Source organism: Colobus angolensis, unplaced genomic scaffold (assembly GCF_000951035.1).
Source record: "Colobus angolensis palliatus isolate OR3802 unplaced genomic scaffold, Cang.pa_1.0 Scaffold104, whole genome shotgun sequence".
Classification (NCBI taxonomy): Eukaryota; Metazoa; Chordata; class Mammalia; order Primates; family Cercopithecidae; genus Colobus; species Colobus angolensis.
This window is the reverse complement of record NW_012111364.1, coordinates 8,331,171-8,356,840: the sequence shown is the minus strand read 5'-3', so window position 1 is coordinate 8,356,840 and position 25,670 is coordinate 8,331,171. Positions and strand designations below refer to the sequence as shown.

Below are 25,670 nucleotides of genomic sequence, written 5' to 3'. Positions count from 1 at the left end.
TAATGTAGTAAAGTAGTTAGGCACGTGTGAATGTTACCGCAAGCTTTAAGCCATACTGAGCAAGTCACCTATTGTGACAACATGCAGACCAATGTTTTGTATATGTGTTAGTGAGAAATAAGGTTCATTGTAGAGTTTAAGACTTGTACGTTTTCAATATTCTAGCTAGCATAATAATACTAATATGTTAGGCCCTATTATACTATATAGTTCCCACTGATGAATTTATTGATTATTTTTTAAACACTAAAGGAAGGGACTATTTTAGCCTTGATGTATCTCCTATTGTGTTGAAACAAAATGAGGCCTTTGGTGGTGTATTTTTCAAAAAATAAATTTATTAATGCTAGAAAACACAGGCATACTTGGTTTTCTTGCACTTTGCTTTATTGCACTTTGTAGATATTGTTTTTACAGACTGCAGGCTTTTGGCAACCCTGCATCCAGGAAGTCTATTGGCACCATTTTCCAACAGCATGTGCTTACTTCATGTCTCTGTTTCACATTTTGGCAATTCTTGCAATATTTCAAACTTTTTCATTATCATTATATCTGTTATGGTGATCTGTGATCAGTGGTCTTTGATGTTATTACTGCAGTTGTTTTGGGGAACCATGAACCATGCCTGTATAAGATGGCAAACTTAATGAATGTGTGGGTGTTCTGACTTTTCCACTGACTGCCAGTCCTCTTCTCTTCCTTTCTTCAGGCCTAATCCCTGAGACACACAGTATTAAAACCAGGCCAATTAATAACTTAAAAGTGGCCTTTAAGTATTCAAGTGAGAGTTTCACATCTCTCATTTTAAATCAAAAGCTAGAAATGATTGCATGTAGTGAGGAAGGCATGCTCAAAGCCAAGACAGGCCAAAAGCTAGGTCTCTTGACATACACAATTAGGCAAGCTGTAAATGAAAGACAAATTTCTTCAAGAAAATTAAAAATGCGACTACAGGGAACACATGAATAATAAAAAAGCAATAAAGCCTTGAATAGATCAAACCAGACACAATATTGTCTTAAGCCAATGCCTAATCCAGAGCAAGGCCTTAATTCCTTTCAATTGTATGAAGATTGAGAGAGGTGAGAAAACTGCAAAAGAAAAATTTGAAGTGAATAGAGGTTGATTCATAAGGTTTAAGAAAAGAAGCCATCTCCATAATATAAAAGTGCCAATGTGAAGCAACAAGTACTGATACAGAAGCTGCAGCAAGTTTTCCAGAAGACCTATCTAAGGTAATTGATAAAGGTGGCTACAATAAACAACAGCTTTTCCATGTGGACAAAACAGCTTTTTAGTGGAATATGTCATCTAGGACTTTCATAGCTAGAGAGGAGAAGTCAATGGTGGCTTCAAGGCTTCAAAGGACAGGCTAACTCTCTTCTTCGAGGCTAATGAAGTGATGAACTTAAGTTGAAACCAATTCTTATTTACCATTCTGAAAATTGTGGGTGCCATAAGAATTATGGTAAATATCTTCCTGTGCTAAAACAACACAGCCCGGATGACAGCACATCTGTTTACATCTGTTTACGACATGGTTTACTGAATATTTAAAGCCAACTATTGAGACCTACTGCTCAGCAAAAAGGATCACTTTCCAGATATCACTGCTCGTTGACAATGTACCTAGTAACCCAAGAGCTTTGATGGAGATGTCCAAGGTTAATGTTGTTTTCATGCCTGCTAATACACCATCCATTCTGTAGCCCATGGATCAAGAAGTAATTTTGACTTTCAAGTCTAATTGTTTTAAAAATACATTTTATAATGCTATAGCTGCCATTCATAGTTCCTCTGATGAATCTGGGCAAAGTAAATCGAAAACCTTCTGAAAAGGATTTACCATTCCAGATGCCACCAAGAACATCTGTGTTTCATGGGAGGAGGTTAAAGTATCAACATCAATAGGAGTTTGGAAAAAGTTGATTCCAGCCCTCATGGATGACTTTGAAGTGTTCAAGACTTCAGTGGAGGAAGTCACTTCAGATGTGGTAGAAATAGCAAGAAAACTAGAATTAGAAGTAGAGCCCAGAGATGTGACTGAATTGCTGCAATTTCATAATAAAATTAGAGCAGATGAGGACTTGCTTCTTATGGGTGAACAGAGAAAGTGGTTTCTAGAGATAGAATCTACTTCTGGTGAAGTGGTTATGAACATTGTTGAAATGACAACACAAGATTTAGAATATGTCATTAAACTTAGCTGATAAGGCAGCAGCAGAGTTTGGGAGGATTGACTCCAGTTTTGAAGGAAGTCTACCATGAGTAAAATGCTATCAAATAGCATTGTGTTCTATCTTTTGTGAAAGAGTCAATCACTGTGCAAACTTTGCTGTTGTCTTATTTTGAGAAATTGCCACAGTCACAGGTATGATCTGCCAGTCAGACCTGGAGGAACCACCATCCTGATCAGTAAGCCACCATTAAAATCGAGGCAAAACCCTCCACCAGCAAAAAGATTATGACTGGCTGAAAACTCAGAAGATTGTTAGCATATTTTAAGCAAATGACTATTTTAAAATTAAGGTATGTATATTGCCTTTTTAGACATACTATCATTATACCCTTAATAGACTACAGTGTAGCACAAACATAACTTTTACATGCATTGGGAAATCAAAAAGTCTGTAGGATTTGCTTTATTGTGATAGGCTGGAACTGAACTCGCAATCTCTCTGAGATATGCCTGTATTGTCAATTTTCTTTGGTCTCTTTTGAAATATTTATTTGAGAATTGAATACAAGGCAATACCACAATTCCTCTTGTTACATTTATGCTACCATTCACACTTTGTAAATGAAGAGATTGAAAAAGCTTTATAGGGAATGTGGATTCTTCTTCATTTATTAACTTGGCTTGAAATAGAAAAAAAAAAAAAAGCCATTCAGGCCTAAATGGTGAGTTTCCTCCTTCCTCCTGACAAGTACAACATGAAAGTTGCACAGTAATGTTGGCTTTTCCATGAGCAGTCTAAACTAGTTATTAACCTGCTGTGTATCTGGATTTGAAAGATCCAGACTGCAATTCTATTTCCCTAGACAATGCTCTTTATCTGACCCAATTCTAGCACTTCTTATCTAGAAACAAAGACATTTTTCTAGTTGTTGAATTACTTTGATAGAGATCTGAGAGAGAGTAAATCAGAACAAGAATAATACATTTTCTGAAGGCATGCATGTAGAAGATCTCATTCTCATGTGTGTTCAAGAACAAAGGGGTACATGTTTCCTCAGTCAGTGTCATGCAGTAGTTCTGTCACCCAGGCTGGAATGCAGTGGTGCAATCTCCGCTCACTGCAATCCCAGGTTCACACCATTCTCCTGCCTCAGCCTCCCGAGTAGCTGGGACTACAAGTGCCTGCCACCACGCCTGGCTAATTTTTTTATATTTTTAGTAGAGACGGGGTTTCACTGTATGAACCGGGATTGTCTCGATCTCCTGAGGTCGTGATCTGCCCGCCTCGGCCTCCCAAAGTGCTGGGATTACAGACATGAGCCACTGTGCCAGGTCTTTTTTTTTTGAGACAGATTCTCACTGTGTTGCCCAGGCTAGAGTGCAGTGGCATGATCTTGGCTCACTGCAACCTCCACCTCCCTGGTTCAAGCAAGTTTCCTGCCTCAGCCTTCCAAGTAGCTGGGATTACAGGCGTGTGCCACCACGCCCGGCTAATTTTTGCATTTTTAGTAGAAACGGGGTTTCACCACATTGGCCAGGCGGGTCTTGAACTCTTGACCTTGTGATCTGCCCGCCTCGGCCTCCCAAAGTGCTGGGATTACAGGCGTGAGCCACCGCACCCGGCGGAAGTGGATCACTTTTTAACAATATATTTCCTCCCTGTGACAAACTAACTTCAGTAATTATAAAATAAAATTAGAGGCCTGTAGCTTTCATCCATAGGGATAGTGCCTAAATCTTTACCCGTAAGTGTTCCTGTGTCCAGCCATTCGTTTAGGATAATTTCTGGTTTCCTGATGCTGATTACAATATAACAAAATTTTGTTTCAAGGATTTGCTACACCTGCCTGTAGTGAAGCTCTCATGTAAGGTAGTTATTTGAGCACTGTTGGATATGAGTTCTAAATTTCTCTTCAAAGAATCAATATGTCAGTATGTCCAATTCTTTGCCTTCTACTTTTAAACTTAACTTCCTCAAAAAGCAACCTTTTTTGATCACCTGCTCCACCCTGACTCATTCCGATGTCCTGCTCTGCCATAACCATTTTTCCAGCCAAACCATCACCCCGTCACTCTCTTTAAATCAGCCAATCGGAAATAGTTTAGCCTGTGCGGCCTAACCCTAGCCAATGGGGGAATGACACAGCAGCAGGGGTGACGTGCCTCAGGAATAAGAATTCCTTCCCCTCCCTCGTCCAGGCGTGTGCTCACCATTGCTCCCTCTGTGAGGGCGCACCCTTCTAGAGAAGTAAATTGCCCTTCTGAGAAGAAAAAAAGAAAATTTTATATTTGAGTGCTATTTCTTTTGTGGCACCGAAACTTTATTTGTAACAGGACTAAAAAGAATACAGCTGAGACTTTATTTAGTTCAAGATAGATTGTATGAACAGTTTTTTTACTTGCTTGCTATTTTATGTTTATTTAATAAATGTCCATATATATGTTTCATCATCTGGTCTGAGACATGCTTTTATTATAATTTGGTAATGAGGTTATGGGGAAGTGGCAGACACCCACCTTAACATTCTTTTGAGACCACTATTTCCAACAAGAGTAACTTGAGAGTGTGCTCAACCAATTTTGTCAGCTCACAAAAATTAGATATTCAATGGTCACCTTTATTTTCATGTTGCTTTGCTGCTTCTTATATGTGTAGGTATTTTACTCTAAAATGAATCGACTATGAAATAACGTACCTTTTATAAAAACAGGGTTAACCTTATAGTTACTCTGATTTTCCAGGGAACAATGGCAATTAGGCATTTATCAATGGTATGAACCCAAACATGTAAAAGACTTAGTTCAACAAAAGCGGCAAAGGCTTTTAAGCAATTTAAGAGTAATAAAATAAAACAATGGAAAACACTTTGACTATGAGATGTCAAAATTAAACCTTGAGGTTTCCTTGTTTCCTTTTATTTGGTATGTATGACTATTGTTGGTTTGGTTTCATAGGTGAACTGGGGCATACTATTATGTGGCAAACACTAGGTGGCGCCGAAGGACTGTAATAATTGACCGCAATTCGCGCCCTTTACAAATCACATCATTGTCGGAATCAGGAAGAGTGTGAATTTTTGCATTAGAAACGATGCATATGATCAGATTTCTTTCTCTTCTGACTATGGCTTTGCTTAGTAAAAATCCAAGTGCAGTTTTGTCATGAGTGAAATAGAATTTATGCAGTGCTTACTAGGCAATAACTTCAAAACAAATTATACTGGGGAAACAACATCCTTTTGTTTGGAAGCTCCCATTTTCAAATTTTGTTGCTCCTCAAAGTCATGGTCTTAGTCTGGTTAACAGTCATGAGCTCGTTGTAAAGCACCACAGGAAAATATACTTGATAGTCACCTTCCTAGTGACTGACAATTTCCTATTTTGTGCAGGTTTGTTATTTTTATTTTTTATTTTTTTATCTTAAAGGGTTACTGTAAATCTTGGAGCATAGTAGAGCATATGAAAGGTGAAGGCTGTTTCTTCATCCTCCATTTGCTCATATTGTAAAAAAGAATGAAAAATGCCTGCTGCAGAAGCTCATATTTTCATGTCTCATCTTTACTCCTCAATGAGAAAACTCATTTTATAATCGTTTCATCGAGGGCTATTTTTGTTCATTTTCATTGAAGGGTATCCACTTCCCAGAACCTAATTAAGGTTTGGCAAAAGAGAGGATAGTATGCAAGGTTAATTAATTATATTTTTATTCTTTTTTTTAGAAATGATAAAAGAAAGCATATACCTAGTTTTTCAATCTGCTTATTTGTTACATTCCTCTGCAATATATGGAGAGTTTCTGTCTCATTCATTAATTCTGAAGCTTAAGAGGCAAGATAGAAGTAGTGAACCTGGGACTTAAAATATAGAAATACATAGTCTCAAGATACAAAGTCTAAAGTATCTTAACATCTTACTCAATAGGAAGATCATTCCCACAAAATTAACATGAGTCTAATATAATTCATTTTATTTTGAATTATAGAAGCTTTTAAAATCCAAAACCTCTACATTATAGATTCACAATTCACCATGAAAACAACCAAAAAGCATTTAGTGTTATATAAAATAAGAAATTTATTTACTAATATATGGTTACCTTTAAGTTAAATTATCCCAACTTTATATTCCTTTATCAAAGATAATTATAAAAAATAGCACTTTGGTTTTGTACATAATTTCTCTGAAAATCTCAACACAACTTCAAGTTTTAGGACAGATGCCTTTAGGGTATAAGCTATACACTGAGGGCACTTGGGATGCTGAGTAGCTGTCTTAACTAGAGAATATATTTCCTTTATAGCATCATATGTTGTCATATAACTCTTCTTTCTTAGTTTTCTTTTTCCTTAGAGCCCATAACCAAAAATAAAGCAAATGAGATTGTCAGATTTTTATTGTTAACTTGAAGGATTCAATCATGTTGGGGATACCTGCTAGTAAATTATTCACTCAGATCTTGAATGGTATCTCAATGATCTAAGACGGTTAGGAAAGCTTTCAAAATTCACAAGAGTTTCCACACTAAGGAAGTAAGTAGAACATCTTTTAAAATATATCTAAGATATGGAGTTCAAATAGGCTCAAGAAAACATTTGATTAATAAACCATTCTTTGTTTTGTGCTCTTAAGATCAGAAATCTAAGAGAATGAACATGTGGCAGAAAGACGTTCGCTCCAAAGAGAAAATGTATTCCCAGAGTACATTTCTAGCTTGTGTACCATTACTGTTTGAGTCAGTGGTAGTTTGACAAAGCTTTGTAGAGGTACAGAATCAAAAGGAAAGAAAGTTGCTAAAGAGCTATGTACTTTGCTGTGCTGATATTTTGTTAAGTAATCAAACCGGTTGTGAGACTGTAAGTTTGTTATTGAGGAGGAAAAGAATATAATTTTAGAATTACAATTTCACTGGAAAACAGATTCAGCAAAATCTCATCAATTCTAAATGAACATGCTTTGAAAACAATTTCGATTTAGGATTCCAGTGATTTTACTTATTTATTTATTTCCAGCAAGCGACCATGGTGGAAAGAGAAAATAACTGGATTTTAGTAGTTTTGGAATTGGATTTGGAATCTAGAACTCAATTAGGAAGTTTAGGTTCCAGTGTCCTGGAAAAACTTTGGGAAGGTTAACCTTTTTAAAACTATTTTATTATCTGTTAAATGTATGCTACCAACATATGACAGCTCTTGTGTAGATTAAACAGGATAATGTACGCTGTATCAGATAACTGTACAATGTAAAAGCCATTTCCATCCATCCATCCATCCATCATTTATTTATTCATTCTATCATGTATGAACCCTTAATTAAAAGCCTTTACATGTAGTAATACTTTATTTCTCATTTGATTTTTCATTGATCCTGAAAGTGCTAGTTAATGAATAGGAGAAACAGAAAACCAAAAATGCTAAGCTTGGTCTAGGATTTTTTTTTTAAGTGGAACAAATATAAAAGTAGAATTATGGAGTGCAACAGACAGCACAGGAAATACCTCATGAGTTGACATAGATATGATACCTAAAATCTGGGATAGCTACATATTAAAGCAATAAGCATTCCAAATATGGGACCACAGCTCTTCTTTGATTAGTTTCTAAGAGGACAAAGGCCCTTGGATTGAATGAAGAATTTTCAAAAGATAGTATCATAGTTAAAATAATATGTGAAAATAAGCAGACACTTTTCAGTAAAGTCAACAAAATATCCCGACTAAAGCAGAGGGCTATATAAGAAAATACTAAAAGACAAATTTTGGGGAGGGCCATTTTATGAAGGTACTTAAAAGTCAAATTGAAAAACAGAAATTTAATCTACAAGTTGCTTGAAGTAGTTAAAAGCTAGGAAAAGGGACAGAGAAAGTCATTGGAGAAATATTTATTTGGTTTGTCATGCATGTATTTTTGGATATTCATTGATATGGTTTGGATTTGTGTCCCTGCCCACATCTCATGTTCAAACTGTAATCTCCAATATTGGAGGAGGGGCCTGGTGGGAGGCGATTCGATCATGGTGGCAGACTCTCCCCTTGCTATTTTCGTGATAGTGAGTCAGTTATCACAAGACCTGGTTGTTTAAAAGTGTGTAGCACCTCCCTCTTCTCTCTCTTCCTCCTTCTCCAGCCATGTAAGACATGCCTACTTCCCCTTTGCCTTCCACCATGATTGTAAGTTTCCTGAGGCCTCCTCAGCCATGCTTCTTGTACAGCCTATGGAACGGTGAGTCAGTTAAAACTCTTTTCTTTATAAATTACCCAGTCTCAGATAGTTCTTTATAGCAATGTGAGAACAGACTAATACACTCATTAAGGGCACAGAATTGTGCAAAGCACTGAGAGGAATGTTGCAGATGTGAAAGGAGATACTGATTCTTTCCAATAAGAGCTTCCGAATTAGCTGGAAAGAAGACATAAACACAATTAAAAATTATCACTGAGGGTGATGATAAAAATGCCCAGGAAAGCAGATTGGTCCTAGATGTTACAGAGACTGAGGGAGAAGAAAATTAAGTAGGATAAAAGTAACATCCTGAAAGAATGATCCACATTCACTGTCTGTACACCTCTCTCCTTACATTTTTCTCTTGAATCCACTCCATTCTAGCTCTCCCTTTATTTATTCACTGAAACTACTCTTGTCATGGTCAGGAAAGATGTCCATATTTTTAAATTAAATGGTCTTTTTTTTTTTTTTTTTAATCTTACTTGACTTATCGAAGCATTTGATTCCATTGCTAACTTCTCTTTCTTGGTCTCTGCCTGCATCAGTGTGTGCTTGTTCTCAGTCTCTTTTTCGGGGTCCTCCCCACTCACCCACACCAACTGTTTAACATTTAAGAGCTCTAGGGCTCTTTTCTCCTTTTTCTACATTGATTTCCTTGATGAACTCATGTCTTTAAACACCATCTATATGCTGATAATACCCAAATTTATGTTTCCAGCACAGACATTTACCCTGAATCCTAACTCATAATACTCAATAGCTCCACATGCATGTCCAATGTACATCTCAAACTTAACATGCCTCAAACTGAGCTGTTGATCCCTCCTCTTCCTCTGCCTACGTTCTTCTTACATAATCTTCCTCATATTAATGGTGACTTCCATTCTCTCAGGTGTTCAGGGCAAAAACCTTGGAGACAATAGTATCTTTCACATTCCATATTCAATCTGTCAGCAACTTGTGTCATCTGTCCCTTTAAAATATATCCAGAACTGGTTCATTTCTCACAACCTCTGCTGCAATCCATGTCATGAAGTCAACATCACCTCTTGTTTGGACTATTACAATAACCTCCTAACTGCTGGTCTTGCACTGCTTCAGACTGTTGTTGACATAGGATGTATAACACTGTGGTTAAAATGTGGGTCAGGACATGCTTCTCTGCTCAGTGTAAAGGTATCCTGCAAGGACTTGTGAAACTGAGTCCTTCCAGTGCCCTTCAGCTGCTGCTCAATCTGTCACCTCTGACATCAACTCTTTGTCACTTCTTCCTAGCTCACCAGAAATTTGTCTGTTACTCCCCAGACAAACTGGCATTCTTGCTGTCCCTCTAATGCCCAAGGTGTACTCTTGCCTCAGCGTTTTTTCACCTGATCTTCCCTGTACTTGAAAAGTTTTTACTCCAAATATCCACACGGTCTACTTCCTCACCTCCTTCTATCTTTATTCAGTTGTCACTATCCTCAACCACTCCACTTAAAATTGCTTCTGCATTTTACTCCTGCCATTCTCTCTCTCTTCCCTTCTTTATTTTCTCCACAGAACTTACTGCCATCTAACTTACTACATATTTTATCTTACATTAAAGTTTGTTTGTTGGTCTTTATGCACTAGAATATGTACTCTCTGAGGACTAGGATTTGTGTTTTTTTTGGTTCAGTGATATATCCACAGTACCTAGAACTGCTGCTCATTCAATAAATTTACATTGAATGAATGGATGGTTGTACGGATGGGGGAAAGCTTCAGTGAGGAAGGCCTTGTTCCAGATGATGAATAACGGTTGGATTTGGAGATGTACAAAGGAAGAGGAAGTGGATGGAGAAGAGCATTCTAGTTAGGGGGAAGCTGTATAAGAAAGAATATAAGGGCTGGGCGCAGTGGCTCACACCTGTAATCCCAGCACTTTGGGAGGCTGAGGTGGGTGGATCACCTGAGGTCAGGAGTTTGAGACCAGCCTGACCAATATGGTGAAACCCCGTCTCTACTAAAAATAGAAAAAAATTAGCTGGGCCTCATGGCACGGGCCTGTAGTCTCAGCTACTCAAAAGGCTGAGACAGGAGAATTGCTTGAACCCAGGAGGTGGAGGTTGCAGTGAGCCAAGATAATGCCACTGCACTCCACCCTGGGAGACAGAGTGAGACTCTGAAAAAGAAAGAAAGAAAGAAAGAAAGAAACAAACAACAAACAAACAAACTAAGAAAGAAAGAACTTAAGACATGAATCAAGCCGGATATTAATATGATTGAGGGCAATAGGGCAATAAACTGAAGCAAATCTTTTTTAAAAATGTATTTTGTTTTTAATTAACAAATAATAATTGTATATATTTTTAGAGTACAACATGACTTTATGATATTGTTGACCCTCCATATCCATGGGGTTTGCATCTATGGATTCAACCCAAAGAGAATTGAAAATATTTGGAAAAAAATTAATAATACAACAATATAAAATAATACATAATTTTTATTGTAACAATATAACAATAAAAATAATACATTATATTAGATATTGTAAGTACAGATGATTTGAAGTACACAGGAAAATGTGCATGGGTTATATGCAAATACTATACCATTTTATATAAGGGACCTGAACTCCCATGGACTTTGTGGAGGGGTGGTCCTAGAACCAATTCCCTGTGGATACCAAAGGACAAATGTATGTATACATCATGGGATGATTGAATCAAACTAATTAATGTATCCATGTTATTAAATCTTGATGGGTGGGATAAATAGCAGACTTTGACAGACCTTAATTTCTGCCACAAGGGGTTCAAATGTCATTCTGTGAGATGGAGTTTTTAAATTCCAATCTATCACCTGCTAGGATAAGGTTTCTCAAAGTCTATTCTTCTGACAACCTTCATCAGATCACCTGGATGCTTGTTAAAATGCATCCTTTTAAAGATCAAAGCCCAGACTAGTAAATCCTAATCTAAAGTAGGGCCTGATAATGTGCATTTTAATTAACCCTCCAGGTGGAAATTAAGCAAACTAAGGTTTGGGAATTTCTGTCTTAGGGTATCTTAGTTTCTAACTCTAGGTTTGCTTGGGGATGAGAGAGAGGAAAGGAGGCAAGGTGGGAAAGGCTGTAGGTATGGACATAAACATTTTACCCTAGATTCAACCAGTGAAGCTTTGAGTTTCTGTATTTTACCTACCATATTTTTGAGTGAGAATTCTCTTGAATAAATAATTTCTTGGAAAAAATTAATGAATACATAAAAAATAATTCCGTTCTAGACATGGGAAGGTAAGAGGAGATTTTATGTGTGTGTGCCAGGCAGTAACATGGCAAATATGTTGTGTAAGCAATAATCTATGGGTAGTATAAGGAACTGATCCACTCATCAAGTAAACATTTATTGGGCATCTACTGTGCAGTAGGCATCACACTAAGCGTTGGGGGTACAAAGATGGATAAGACCTTTGTACCATTATAGTCCTTATCACTATAGTGCTCATAGAAGTGAGATTAGTGAGAGTTGGCAAACTAGTTAGGAATTGGAAAACCAGTTATAAGACCACATATGAGATGTCCACATATGAGATGATGAAGCCTTGTCCAGGGTGGTGGCAAGGAGGTGGATGCAAGAGATGTTCTGAAGGAAGGCTTGAGGAGACAATGTGCCTGACTGGTCTGTGAGATGAACACAAAAATAACCAGATTAATTCTGAGGTGTAAAGGTACGTAGAAAGTTTCAGTGCCACAAATGAAGTCTTGGGAGCTGTGAATAGGAAGATGTGTGTCGGGGGTTGGGGTGGAGTATGGTGTTGGGGGTATTGTCTAGTTTACCACCGAACATTTTGCATCAAAGAATGGCAGGCATTTGAATGAAGATTCCCTCTGGCAGATGGAGATATTAGCCTGTAGTTTTAAACCAAAGGGGTGGGCTGGAGGGCAAATTGTCAGCCTGGGAGTGGTTAGTAGGAAAAACCAGCACAGGAGACAAGAGGAAACTGTCACAGGTGTAGCAAAGACACCTGGAAAGAGTGGTTTTGTTAAATAGTTATTGGTAAGGTTAATTCAAAAGCCCAGGACTCCAAGGCCTAGTGTTGTTTTTCTCTGGGGATGGCTAACTCCATTTCCCAGGTCCAGAGTTGGTGGTAGTTATGATAATAGCATGCACAGTGCTTTCTCTAACTCTTCTCCCTCCATCTCCTTTCCCTGTTTCATCTGGTCCTGAAGGTAGAGTGATAAGGTGAGGTCTGGTTGTAACAAACTGTTGGGTAAGATGCTAATGAGTGGTGAAGCAACTGAACTGTGAGATCGGATTTGGGGTGTACCTGTGCGGAGTGAGCTAGAATTTAGGGACATTGGGGTCTTTTTGGTATCACCACATACTTGGCTCTGGACATGAGGAGGTTAATGAATCAGTCCTGAGTAACTCATTCAGCCCAAATTTTTCGTTCAGTTTATGATTCTGAGCAGAGTCTCTGAGGATGTTTGGGATGAAAGAGCTTGTGATTTCTGGCCAAAATTTCCCACTCTAGTACTGTTCCTTTTGCTCATTTCACTTGGCTGGTGTTTGCCCGAAAACTTTCTCCAACTATGCATTCTCTGAGAACTTCCTAGATGAGGACTTGCTGCTCCAGAGGCTCTGATACGCTCTCCTGCTGTGGGGTACATGAGGCTGTTTTCTGGACAATGAGCTTTCTGAGCATGATTGAACATTCAGCTCAATCTAGTTCAAGGTAATGCTGGGGGTGCAAAACTGAATGTTGCTGTCCAGTAGAGAAGACACATGTATAAACAGCATGGTGCAAATGAGTAAGAAAATGTTTTAGTGAACAAGTCCCTGAGAAAAGTGGAGAGGATGAGAGGTGATCTTTGAGCAGAGGTTGTAGGAAGATGAGGAGTTTACCTGGAGATTGAATTGAGAGGTGTCAAAGCAAAGGAAAGAAGGTGCAGAGGCTCCATGTTGAAACATATAGTTGTATGTTAGAAGCTCTAAGGACAGGTAACTGATGAATGTGAACCAAGTAGTTGAGGAGGGGCCAGGTGGGAGGGAAAAAAATGGAGTGGACAGAGGCCAGCTCACAGGGGGTCTTCTGTGCTGAGCTAGGGAGCTGGGCTTGATTCTGTAAGCAGTGGAGAGTTTATGAGGAGATTTAAACAAGTGTCTGATGTGGGGACATTTTGGTTTTAGCTCCATCATTCAGGTAACAGTGAGGAGGATATATTTATGGAAATAGAAGCTGAAAAGAGGGGAGATAAGTGAGAAGACTATTTCCATAGCCCAGATGACTAATGATATGAGCCTGGGTCATGAGCAGGAGCAGGAGCGGAGAAGAGAGGAGATAAGAGATAATTAGAAATACAATTGAGAGGTGTTGGTAATTTTATGTTTGATGTGGAGGACCAAAAAGAAGGCATAAGAAAATCTGGTACTTAAGTTTTCCAGTATGTTAGTGGGATCAGTTAGTCAGCTTTGCCTGTGATAATTCTGCAAAACAACACTCAAATCTTAACAGTTAAAGAGTAAACATTTACTTCTCACTTTTGGATCTGCCGGACTGAAGACCAGCTTGGTGACTATGCTCCAGATCCAGGTCACACTCTGGTCTTCATGTGTTTTCTCATTTTAGGTCCCAGGCTGAAGGACACAGCTTCTATATGGTGTGTGCTGTTCTCCTGGTGGCTGAAGGAGCAAGTGGAAACATGCTATGCCTCCTAAAGGCTCTGATTATGATGGAAAGGAATAAGTAAGAAAGACATGAAAGAAAGAAAGAAAGAAAGAAAGAAAGAATAAAAGAAAAGAAAAGAAAAGAAAGAAAGAAAGAAAGAAAGTGGAAGGAAGGTAAGAAAGAAGGAAAGAAGGAAGGAAGAAAGAAAGAAAAAAAAGAAAAAGAATAAAAAAAGAGAAAGCCTCCACATATATGGGGAGGTATACTTCTCCATTCTACCATGAGATCTTTTGGCAAAGGGCATGAGCTTAATCCCATGACAAGTGGGGAACTCCACAGTGTATGACACCAACTAACAAGATATATGTATAATGTAACGACATAATTTGTTCTGTTTTAGGCATATTAATTTTAGGTACCTCTAGCACATCTAAGTGGACATGATGGCAACTGGATATTCAGACCAAGAAAAAGATCAGAAATGGACTTTATGAAATTGGTGGTCACTAGATGTTAATATGTAATAAAAACATGGAACTAGAGAGGATTGTCTCGTAGGAGTGAAAAGAAAGTTATTGATGGAACCCTGAGGAGCACCAATGTTTAATGTAGGAAGATTAGTGCATGGATAATCTGAGAAGGAATGGTTAGTTGGTTATTTAAAGTACTTGGATAGAGAATAGTGACACTGAAATTAAAATAGTGGAGACAGTTACCAGAGGAAGGAGTATACATTAATGGTCCAGTGATTCTCATATTTTCAAGTCAGCCTTCACGGAGATGAGTGTGAATGAGATCTTCTCATCTAACCTGGGAAGTTTCTTTTTTAAAATTAAATTGTTGATTGATGCTAATAGACTCACTAGGCATACAGTGGAATGATATAGACAAAACACAGGGTATGGTTCCTGGTGTATGCCTGGCACTTGGTAATTGGTAGCCATTACCCTGTTGAAAACTATGGAGCTTTGAGAAATTACCATCTACTTAATACAAAATTTCATGTTAGACTATTTTGCTTTGAACTTTATCAAAAGCATTTTATTATTGAAACTAAAAGAAGCAGGAAAAATGTAATATTATGTGATTTTTATAGCATGACCCCTGAAGTTAATTATGGTGAAATTCTAGTATAGTTGTTTTCATTAATTTGATATTAAAAAGAGAGATTGAAAGGTTTATTGCGTCCCTGCGATATCTCCTATTTAAAAGGTGTCTAATCCAAAACGCTGTTATTACTATGACACTATGATCTTTGGGTTGAAGCAGCTCTTTGTTCCCTACCTGTATAAGTCATCTTATTTTAGAGTGATGTATTCATATTGCCAAATCAGGATAAAAGCTGGACAAACATGTGTGTTTCAAAATATCCAGGTACTTTAGATTATGGAGATGAACTATGCATTTACAGACTCATTTCAGCTTCTGATAACCAAAGTGTTTGTAGCCTTTGTCCTGATCATTTCTTCCGTCCCCATGTGGTTGAGAGTCCCAGTGTTCTTTCTGGCTGAAAGCCGGTACTGTATTTTGCTTTGTTAACAGAACATTGGTTATCAAGTTCTTTGTCTCTAATGATTCTGCTTTAGGGAACTGTCAATTAATAATCTCTGGAGGAATCATCATAAAGCATTTCTGTAATGAGATTATAATGTGAAGGTTTGCTTAGTCACAATATTTTTTAAAATTTTAATTATGATTTTTGGGCGATGACCCCAATCTTTCCATCTTTTACATTCAACTGCCTTTTAAATGCTGGCTTTCTTTAATTTCTCTTATTATGTTCATCCTCTTTTTAAAGTTTTTGGGCATAATTAAAACTACCCTACCTTTGAGAACCCTCTGTCTTCACCTAGTAGAATAAATGAAATATGGATACAAAGGCTGAGCATGTAAATTACCTTTAAAAAAGAAAATGCCTTCTACGTAAAGCTTTTTGATTCCCTTTAGTTTTTTTCACTTCAGAGCTTGACGGCTATTTTTTCTCTCTAGTCCAGTGATCTTGTTATTAAAGCATAATTGTAAAGGTAATGTAGCACACATGCCTCATAGTTTTTAACCAAGTTCTACTACATTCAAATACCAAATATTCTAGGCTGGTAAAAATCACCTCGCAAATAATCCTTCTTTCCACTAGCAAAATATGTTGGGGGAGTGGAGAGTCCAGGGACCTTTTTAGTAGTCCTGAGTGACGTTTAAGAATTCTGCAAAGGTAGTGGAAATAGCTTTGGATGTTTTCTAACCAATATTCATAAGTATAATAAGGATGCCACTTTGAGTGTAGATTCTCATAAATCAGTGACATTAGAAACATGTGCAGAAAAATTTATATGAAAAAGTGATATGATGAATACAAGAGAATCAACCTCTGACCTAGAAGAAATGTTATGAGGGTGGCGCAGGGAGGAAATGCAGAAAAACTCTTTGGCTCAAACCTATAAACACCCTTGACTAAAAAATCTTTGAAATGAACCAAAAAAAGAATATTTTTTAAAACTGTTAATATCTTTGAAAATCATAATGCAGTATACAATTGCTTTTTGGGAAGCAGGTAAATTTTTAAAACCCGCATTTAATCATAAAAGGTAGAATAAAGGAATTTTAGAATTAGAAAGCATTTAAAACATCGTCTTATGCATTATACAGAGGAGGGTACTGAAGCCAGGGGAATATTTAGCCACTTGTCTAGGACTATACAACGTGCAAATGACAGGTTATACTGAATTAAGGGCAGAAAGATGACACAGTCTTTGTAAGTTTTCTATCACTATTAGGAAAAAATTAGGTACAGTGCAGTACTATGTACAAAGTGATAAAATTTGGCCCAGAGCTTAAGCAAGACCACAACTGGATGCTTTGTAACAACAGTTCTCTGTTTTTACTTGGATTTTGGGTAACATGATAATATTAAGGTGTTTAAGACAGGTTCATTTTAGGACAAAGTTTTGTAGAACTCAGAGTTAATCTCTCTCTTCTCTCCAGCCCCAAGAAAATTCAAACCTCCAACCCCTCCCTTCCTTCTCCCCTGCCAAAACAGAGAATCATACAAATGAACCAAACCAAAATAGATAATTGCATTTAACAGAACCATCAGTTTATGTCAGAAGATTCTAATTTTAATTTCTTCTGGTTTTAACTTTCAGGAAAATTAATTTCACTATTTTCTTTCGATGCAGCCCATTTTTAACCCTTTAAAAACATATTTCTTAGAGACAAAGGTCTATATTATTTTTTGTACTGTTCATTTCAGATTGGACCAGGTAGACATGGGGAAAAGCAGATGCAGAGGGCTGTGTTTTACAGTGGTTATCATTCATACTAAGTTTGTATGTGTATTAAGTTGCATTGCACACAAAGTTTGGAAACAGTATTTCTGAAAGAATTTTCAGCATGAGTAAAGTCTGTAAAAATTGGTACAAACACTATTTTTCTTAAGGTAATCACACTTTTGTTCTTGCTCAGTGAAGCTGACTGTTCGTGTATTCTAACAGTGCGTTTTAGAGTAGGATACTACTTTAAACAGAAGAATGTAAGAAAATCATGCTTTTATTGCTCCATTGTTCTTTATAAAGCAAATGATAGGAAAAAAAGGAGGGCAAACGAGCCATTCTTATCCACCTCTCCCCCAATATTATATTATTAAAACTGGAGTGGTTTAGCAGAAACAATGATACGTTTTTCACTGTTACTTGGTGGTTCAGTGTCCTTTTCCGGTTGAGTAGTATAGGAGATGAAGACCCCTGTGAAATATGAAAAATGACAATCTGCCACTGTTTTATATCCCAGGCCAAGTGTCTTGTAGGATCCAGTGAGGGTTAAATGTCTGGGCAGAAGATCTCAAGTCATTAACAGAAAAAGCTCTTTGGCACCCTGTGTCATAGAACAAAGTATCAAACCTGTTCCCATTACTAGGTGCCTGTGGTGCTTTTCTTAAATAATCAGTCCCATTCAGACAGAGATTTTAAGGTCTCTGATCATCTTTCCATTTCACAAGCAGTATTTTTTTTTAGGCTAAATGGCACTAGAAGCAGAATGTTTTTAAATTAAGGTTTAGAAAAGAACTTGGTATATTCAAAAGTTAGCCAGATTCTTTCTCATTTTCCCAAAGGTCAGACAGAAGTTCAGCTCTGACAGCATTGTACCTAGGCATCCAGATAGAGGCAGGCAACATTTGCTCCAGCTCTACACTCTAGTCTGGGAGACCTGGGAGCTCCTGTACAAATAGGAATCAATTTTAGGATAGCCTCATGAATCCTAGAGGATGGAATTAGACAAAGCTTTCTTTGCCCCTACTTTGACCATTTGACCTCAGATATGGGTGCCCCAAGACTTTAATTTTTCTTCTTTAAAGTTTAAAGTTTTTAAGAAAATGAAATAGCTGGTAAGTGAAAATAGTCAAGAAAACATTGCAATTATGCTATATGTACATATGTATTTTTTCTAAAGTGGATTTTCAGAGACCCAGTTGGAAGGTGGTGTTTCATTGTCTTACTCTGCATATGCCCTAATGAATTCCAGGCAGTCACAGCAGCAGAGTAGAACTTTTGAGATTAGAAGAGCTTACTCTTTAAAGATTTATTTTTAGCTGGAAGGGAGAGTGTAGGCCTCAAAGTGCTGGCAGGTATGTTCTACAGTGCGGATCTAATTTGGAGGTCTTTGGAGATCTGATTCCAGGTGAAGGTCTCTGGGGGCTCCTCTTGCCTCTGCTACAGGACAGGGTAGCTCTGCTGATTGTCACCGCCTTGTTTGAGGGGTGGTCTCCATCACCCAAGGGAATTCAGCCTGTGGTTGCCCTGGGATCACTTGTCTAGAGTATACATTGTATCTAGGCCCAGACCTGCCAGAGTGTCCACAGGCACACTTGAGGAAATGACACTCCAGACTCATTAAATATCACAATTCGATTTTGATGCCACTAACTCAAGTTCCTGAGATAAATTTCCATACAATTCCTACAGATTAATATGGATATGTGCATCACCCCGGGACAGGCTCTGGTGAAGGGCAGGCTTGGAGATGCAATGGGCAAGGTTGGGGAAGAGATACCCTCTTCCGGGCTCTGATTTGTGCCCTGAATTTGGGCAAACTCTAGGAGCACTGGCAACCCCACCAACACCAGAAGAAGCTGGTCCTGGCTTTCTCCTGAGACTGGTGAAACGGCTCTGTTGGTTGTGCACTGGAAGGGTGGAGAAAACACACACACACGCACACACATGCGGTCTGAGGGGGAATGGCAGGGACAGGGTAGAGGCACAGAGATAGAGAGACCTAGAGTCAGAAATCCTGAGTGAGACACACAGAAAGGCAGAAAAAGGCAGAAAGATGCTGAGGGACAGAGACACGAACCACAAGAATGACAGAAGAAGGAGACAGATAGAGGGAGTGAGAAAGATACTGAGAAATAGGGACAGTAAGTGAGAGACTGAGAAAGACAGAGACAGCCAGAGTCGGAGCACAGAGGCCGGGTCTGGGAGACGCTGGTGGGAGGTGTCAGTAGTAAGGGAGGTGGTGACGGTTCGAAGCATCCCCTGTTTTCCTCCTCCCTCTTCACGCTCAGCCCAGCCGGTGGCGAGGATTCGAGAGCCCAAGGTCGCCCAGTCCTCTCGGCTGTCTCGAGCTGAATGGCTGGCAGTCCGCTGCTCCCCCGCCTCCGGCCCGGCAGCCACATGTCGGAGGCTCCCGGCGTAGGCCCTGGAGGCCGGCAGGGGCGCCCTGCACCCTCCCGCGCCCTTCCCCGCCCTACGCTACTCCCTGCCGCTCTTCCCGCCACTCCCCTGGGCTTTGCGATCTTCCCTACGCCCCCCAGGAAGGGGGCGCTGCGGCCACCGAAGACACTGCGGGAGCCACTTCTCCCTGTAGGCCCAGCCCGCGAGAGCCTGAGAGCGGGATCTGTTTACATGGGGTACTAATTAGTCTTTGAGGAATCATTCACCCACGTGCCAAAGTAATTGTCCGTGTCAGGAAGGTAGGCGTGCCAAGCCGCGGCTCTGCGGAGAAACCACCACCACCGCGGCGGCCAGAAACCCAACGCGCTCCAGAGCGTCCCCGGGTGGCCGGGCAGCACCAGGGACAGCGCCCGAGACTCCACTGGGGACAGGCTCCTGGGCTTCCCAGCGTCGCGGGTAGAGGCACAGCTGTTCCGTGTGCCGCAGGCTCCAGATTCTCGCCACCCTACCCCTCCCTCAGAAACTCGGACTGCTCTCGTCTGCCGTGTGGTTCTCTTTTCTTCCGAAAGGCCAGAGTCTTATCTCTCAACTTCAAGTCCAGAGGACTTGCCCAGTCTCCTCCCCTTAAGTCATTTCCACCATCCTCAGGCAGCTGTGGGAAGCCGAGAGTCCTGGACTGCTCGTCCCGGTGCCAGCGCTGGCAGTCCCAGTCCGTCCGGTGCAGCAGTCCAGCGCATTCCCCTCTCTCCCTCCCTCTTGCTCTCCCTCCCTTTCTGTCTTCCTCTCTTTCCTCCTCTACTGCTCCCTCCCTCTCTTGCCTCTTAAGTTTCCTGCACCGTGAATCCAACTGTGCCAAGCCTTGGCTCCCGCGAACCAATCCTGAGCGCGACCCGGGCACTGGGACGGCGATTCCGCCAAAGCTGGACGAGGCAGCTGGACCCCTCTGCGCTCGAGCATGGAGACGGAGCGCCTGGGAGGGCACGTCCGGGGCGCTGGAGACGCCAGGCCCGAGTAGCTCCTCCATGGAGCCTGCCCGGAGCTGTCCCTTCTCGCCGGATTCACCCCAAGTCCTGTGCGGTACGTACCCTTCGCCTCCACTGTTCCCGGAGGGGACACCTTGGAGCGGGGTGGTGGGCACCAGGAAGGGACGGCAGGGAGGGGCGCTGGTTGGGAAAGAGAACAAGCCTGGCAGGTGACCCTCACAGCTTGCAGGAGGCTTCCTCTCTAGAAGTTAGCGACGGGCTGTGCCTCTTGGCTCGAAAAAAGTAGTACTAGAGACGTGACTGTAAGCGTTCGTGTGTATCTCTGTGTGTGCCAGGGGCTCGAATGGGTAAACTGAGCCCTGCTTTCCTGTATGCAAATTGCATTCTCTTTCCCCACCCCCAGTTCACCGAATGTGTTGAGATACCCAGTACCTAATCCTGGTCAGTTCTACCTACCCTTTCCTTTCACCCGCGCGCCCCTCGCTCAATCTCTCTCTCTCTCTTTATCTTTTCCCTCTATCTCTCTCTGCTGGTGTGTACGTGTGTGAGCACTGCCAGGGCTGGCGAAGAACCAGCCGCCGCCTTTAGTCCAAGCCGCCCGGCCACCAAACACTAGGGCAGGTCTCGCTGCCAGAGAAGGCTGGGCTCCGAACCAGCCTGCACGCGGCTCAGTGTGCTCCGCCGCCTGGGAACTCGCACCCGAGAAGCGCAGGGCGCAAGGAGCCCCTCACCCTCCCTCTCGTCCGCCCTCCCGCCTGCCTGGCTGCGGACCGCGCGCTTGCTCGTCTCAGGCTCTGGATTTACTCGCTTTTCAATTTTTCGTACCCTCCCTCCTGCTTTTTTTTGGTCCCCCACTCCCCACCAAGACCCCCTTTCCCTGCTTGATCGTCAAGCCTAACCTTGCCCGCGTGGTCATGGGATGTCTAATTTCATTTGTATCTAGGCTGCTGAGAGCGCTCCTTGCTCTGTAAAGTGGATGTCAGGTGGATCTATGTTTTTGAAGGAACAAAGACTCAGAGAAGGCACCGCCAAGGAAGTTTGAGACGCGGGAGAATGCAGGCTGCGTGCTGGTACGTGCTTCTCCTCCTGCAACCCACCGTCTACTTGGTAAGTCTTGGCGGGTTCGGGGCTTTTGTATTCCCACCCCGGCCGGGAGGCAAAGAAACTGGAGGCACGCGGGAGAAGGGTTACACGTACCCAGTTCAGCTAGAGCAGCTTCCTAGCAGCTGTGTTGGAGCAACTTTGGCAAGCTGGTCTCCGGATTCCTGCGAATTTTCCGGGGTTCCCATCCCCATTTTCTGCTCCAGTCCCCCAGTCTCCTGCGCGTGATTCTGAAAAGCGGCTAGGGCGCCCAAGACACCCTAAACCCAAGGAGGTAGTGAGATGGGGCGCTTTATGTGGTAGAGGGCAAGGAGAAGAAGTGGAAGGCAAGAACTCTCAGTAGCTCATGCACGGAGTTTAAACGAAGGGAAGTTTAAAACAAGGGTGTAGCTGGGGGGTGGAAAGCACAAATCTGCCCAGGTCTGTGAGTTTAAAAGTGTATTTACCCACCCACTTCCCCGATTTGGAGATGAGATACACAGAGAAGCGCAGTTAACTTTCTTTGACTTGTAAATGTCCCGACAGGATAAGTTAAACTATCAGGAGTACTGCAAGCAATCGGAGTTAGTTCAGAGATACTCCAGCAAACATGTCCACCTTCCTCTCGTCTCGACCTCCCCTTTTCATCAAATAACTAAATCCCATTTCCAGTGACTAGTCCGTTATTAGGGAATGGTAGGCCTTGTCGCCAGGGAGAGAATCCTAAACAAAGCCGCGGTCTGTGTCCTTCAGTAGTAGAGTTTTCCGGGGGCTGGACTTTGTACACTGCTGGAACTCGGTTCCTGGTTGAAGCCTTTGTTGTGGTGAATTGAGAGCTGTTTGTGCTGTGTTGAGGCAAGAAAAATGCGATATTTCAGGTCTGGCTTCTGGGGTGGGAATGGGGGAATGGGGGTAAGGGACACTTGTGCCCTGCTGGTGAAGTTGTGTTCAGTGTCCCGACCCCCATAGCCCATCCTGGGCTGCGGGAGTGCACCGAGGGCTCGCTGGATTCTGTCTAGGGGTGAGGTGCGCTAAAGTAGCCCGAACTCTCTGATGGGGCTACACCTCTGATTGGAAGTGGTATTGGTACCCCTCAATCCCAAGAGCCTTAGCTAGAACCCACAAGCCTGGAAGAATTGCCATTCCTACAATTGACAGCGTTTCTCGGCCGTTTCCTTGGTGCATGTGACTGCAAAGCTGCGAGTTGTGTGAATTCTGTGTATGTGAGTGAGTACGTATATATATGTGTGTGTGTGAATGTGTATTTAACCGATTTCAGCTTCAATCCAAGCACCCTCAATGTTGCCTGTCTTTGCACCTTTATCGCCTGACCGTAGCAGCCGCGGACGCCAGAGGGCGCTGCGCATCAGCGTCCTCGCCCACAGGACACCTTGGGGTAAACAGGTGAAAGCCAGGGCAGCCAATCCGAAAGAACAGCCTTTCTGACTCTGTCGCCGAAGTCTGTGCCTTCCCCGCTGTAACGCAGACGGAATACAAAAAGTGTCCTTTCCATTTCCCATCTTCAATCATTTTCACCCCCACCTGTGTCCAATAAGCCCACTGACATTGAGAGACCATGGATGGAAGGCAGAAAGTTTGGCCAAAGGAAATATAGAAATATTTTATTGAGAGATGCGGGGAGGGAAAGCAAAGTGAAAGCGACGGCGGGGGGGGCGGGGCGGGGAATATTAACGATTCCCTTGACCAACGTAACCCGCCTGCCCCTTCCTCTGCATACCTTTATGCATGACCTGAACCTGAGGACTGTTCTTACGTCCTTGGGCTGTGCTCACACACACGGCAAGGGCTTGGTGCAGTTTATTGCTTGGAGCAAGTATTTCGATAGTCTGGAAAATAATCTATCAAAAGCAGAAGTGAAATCAATACGTTGTGTTAAATTTTAAATGTGTTTGTTGGCAGTTAAACCGTTTTCCACTCATTACAACAACAGTGCTGGATTTATTCTAATGCGATGCGTTCTCAACAACAAGCGCATTAATTCTCCTTTAATTGTAAACTGGGAGCATTTGAAAACCATTCAGTGTGCAAATTATGCTGATTCAATTACCGTTTAGTTACAGACTTCATTACCTGAATGCCTTTTGGCAATACAGAGAAAGGAGACAATTTTTCCAATTTCACTCAAAACAATACGAAATGTGAACAATAAAATAGAGAAGGCGATTTAGAAGTCCATTCTTTTTTCTCCAATCTAAAGTAGTTTTGTGTCGGGGATTAGAAACCACATGCACCACAGAAACTAAGGCTGATGGCTGTGACCCAAAGCAGTATTTCCAGGGATTGTAATCCCATGGATATTTGCCAGCAGAATTCTGAGCTGTTTTTCTGGAGGAGCAAAAAGCTGACTTCTACCATGGAAATGAATTTAAAAGGGTGAATTGAACAGTCATTTCAGGATGGTTTTAGACAAATAAAGTAGAGAGCCTTGATTAAAACTCTAGGGCAATGAACCGATCAAGAAGTGATCAAGGCTTCTTTCTTCATCTATTTCATTAAATACCAGGTATAGTTAACTGGATTGATCATTTGTTTGTAGCTGCACATTGGAAGATCTTATCCCTTTGTAGGAACCTACATTAGATGCATACAGATTGTCAGGAGCTGCTTTAAGTTACATTCAAAGAAGGCAAGAGTGGCAAAACCATTATTTTAATTTTCTCCTGAATTGACATAAGCCAGGGAAAAATTTGATGGATAATTTTTGTCTTTGTGAGCTGATACCACTAGTTAAGTGCCTGTGTCACTCTGTTTATGCCTTGCCTCTTTACTGATATCTCAGTGCACCTTGCCCTTTAAGCCCATGGTATCCTAGTTATGTTTCCCAGGGAGTAATCACTACATTAAATCCAGGAAGCAAGGCTCGTCTAGTTATCTCCTACAGAAATATTTAGGCTTCTGTTTAAAGAGAATACCTTAAATACTCCCAAATTTGAGAATAATTTCTTATGAAAACTCTGCAATAGGTCAATACTCCACACCAAACCACAGTTTCCTACCTGTATTTGGGTGAATGTTTGCAAAGTATATTTCTGGGCCCAGGATTCTTTGAATGCTTTAGGTTGAGGATTTTTGTGTTTTTTGAGAGGCAATTCTGTCCTAGTTCAAAATAGAAGCTTATTTTAGTATTTTAATGGGAAGCTAATTAGGTATGTGCCCACAGAGTTACCTTCTGAAGCATGTTAGCTAGAATACTCAAAATCCACCACAGGACAAGCTCCAGTTATAAATGCATGGGGGTGGGAAACTAACTTTTAAACATAAAGGTAAAGAAAATTACAGACTGTTGAATGTTATATATTGCAGATTTAAAAGCCTGAATTCAATAGGAGAGAAGTCTATGGTTAACAACGCTTGTTAAAAATAATTTAAAAAGTTTTGCAATCTTTATTCCCTTATTAGTCCTGGACCAATTCCAGGATATTTTCAGTATGATACAATAGGATGGCAGGATGATAGCATTTTAACTTTATTGAAGCATATACTGAATAAGCTAGAAAAATATGATTTCTTGCTGTGAAGAATGGGGGTTCTAACTTGAGTCAACCTCATTGGATCAAGTAGAAGGCTAGGCCAGGACACTAGGAGAGCATCTCCTACAGGGTGTGGCATTCTGTTTGGGGGCTCACCTGTGGTAATTCTCAGTTAGAGAGGTGAGCCTGATGAGCACCTTCTGAGCGTGCTAATGAAAAAGTTACTCAGAAATTGAGTCCAAGGAATCTGAAAAGGCATTGTATAATGCTACTGTGACTAGTCACACATCCACAGCTCTATTCTAATGAGAAGAGGCCCCACCATTTCTGCAGGGAATTAAATTGCTAATAATCAAGTTGCTTTTTAAATCAAAATAGGCAGGAATTAAAAATCCTTTCTAAACTTGTGCCACAAC

At 41.0% G+C, this 25,670-nt stretch overlaps 1 protein-coding gene across 2 annotated transcripts in view; it reads left to right on the top strand.

Moving 5' to 3' along the window:
- The first annotated feature begins 19,302 nt into the window (after window positions 1-19,302).
- Window positions 19,303-25,670, top strand: part of NXPH1 (neurexophilin 1) — a 329,230-nt gene continuing 322,862 nt past the window's right edge. The window contains exons 1-2 of one of the 2 annotated variants that reach the window (XM_011943039.1): window positions 19,303-20,777; window positions 21,627-21,790. In XM_011943039.1, the coding sequence (XP_011798429.1) occupies window positions 21,737-21,790 (54 nt within the window). In that variant the 5' untranslated portion in view covers window positions 19,303-20,777; window positions 21,627-21,736. Of the gene's footprint in view, window positions 20,778-21,086; window positions 21,125-21,626; window positions 21,791-25,670 lie in introns of those variants that run through there. The other variant, XM_011943048.1, reaches the window with a different exon arrangement.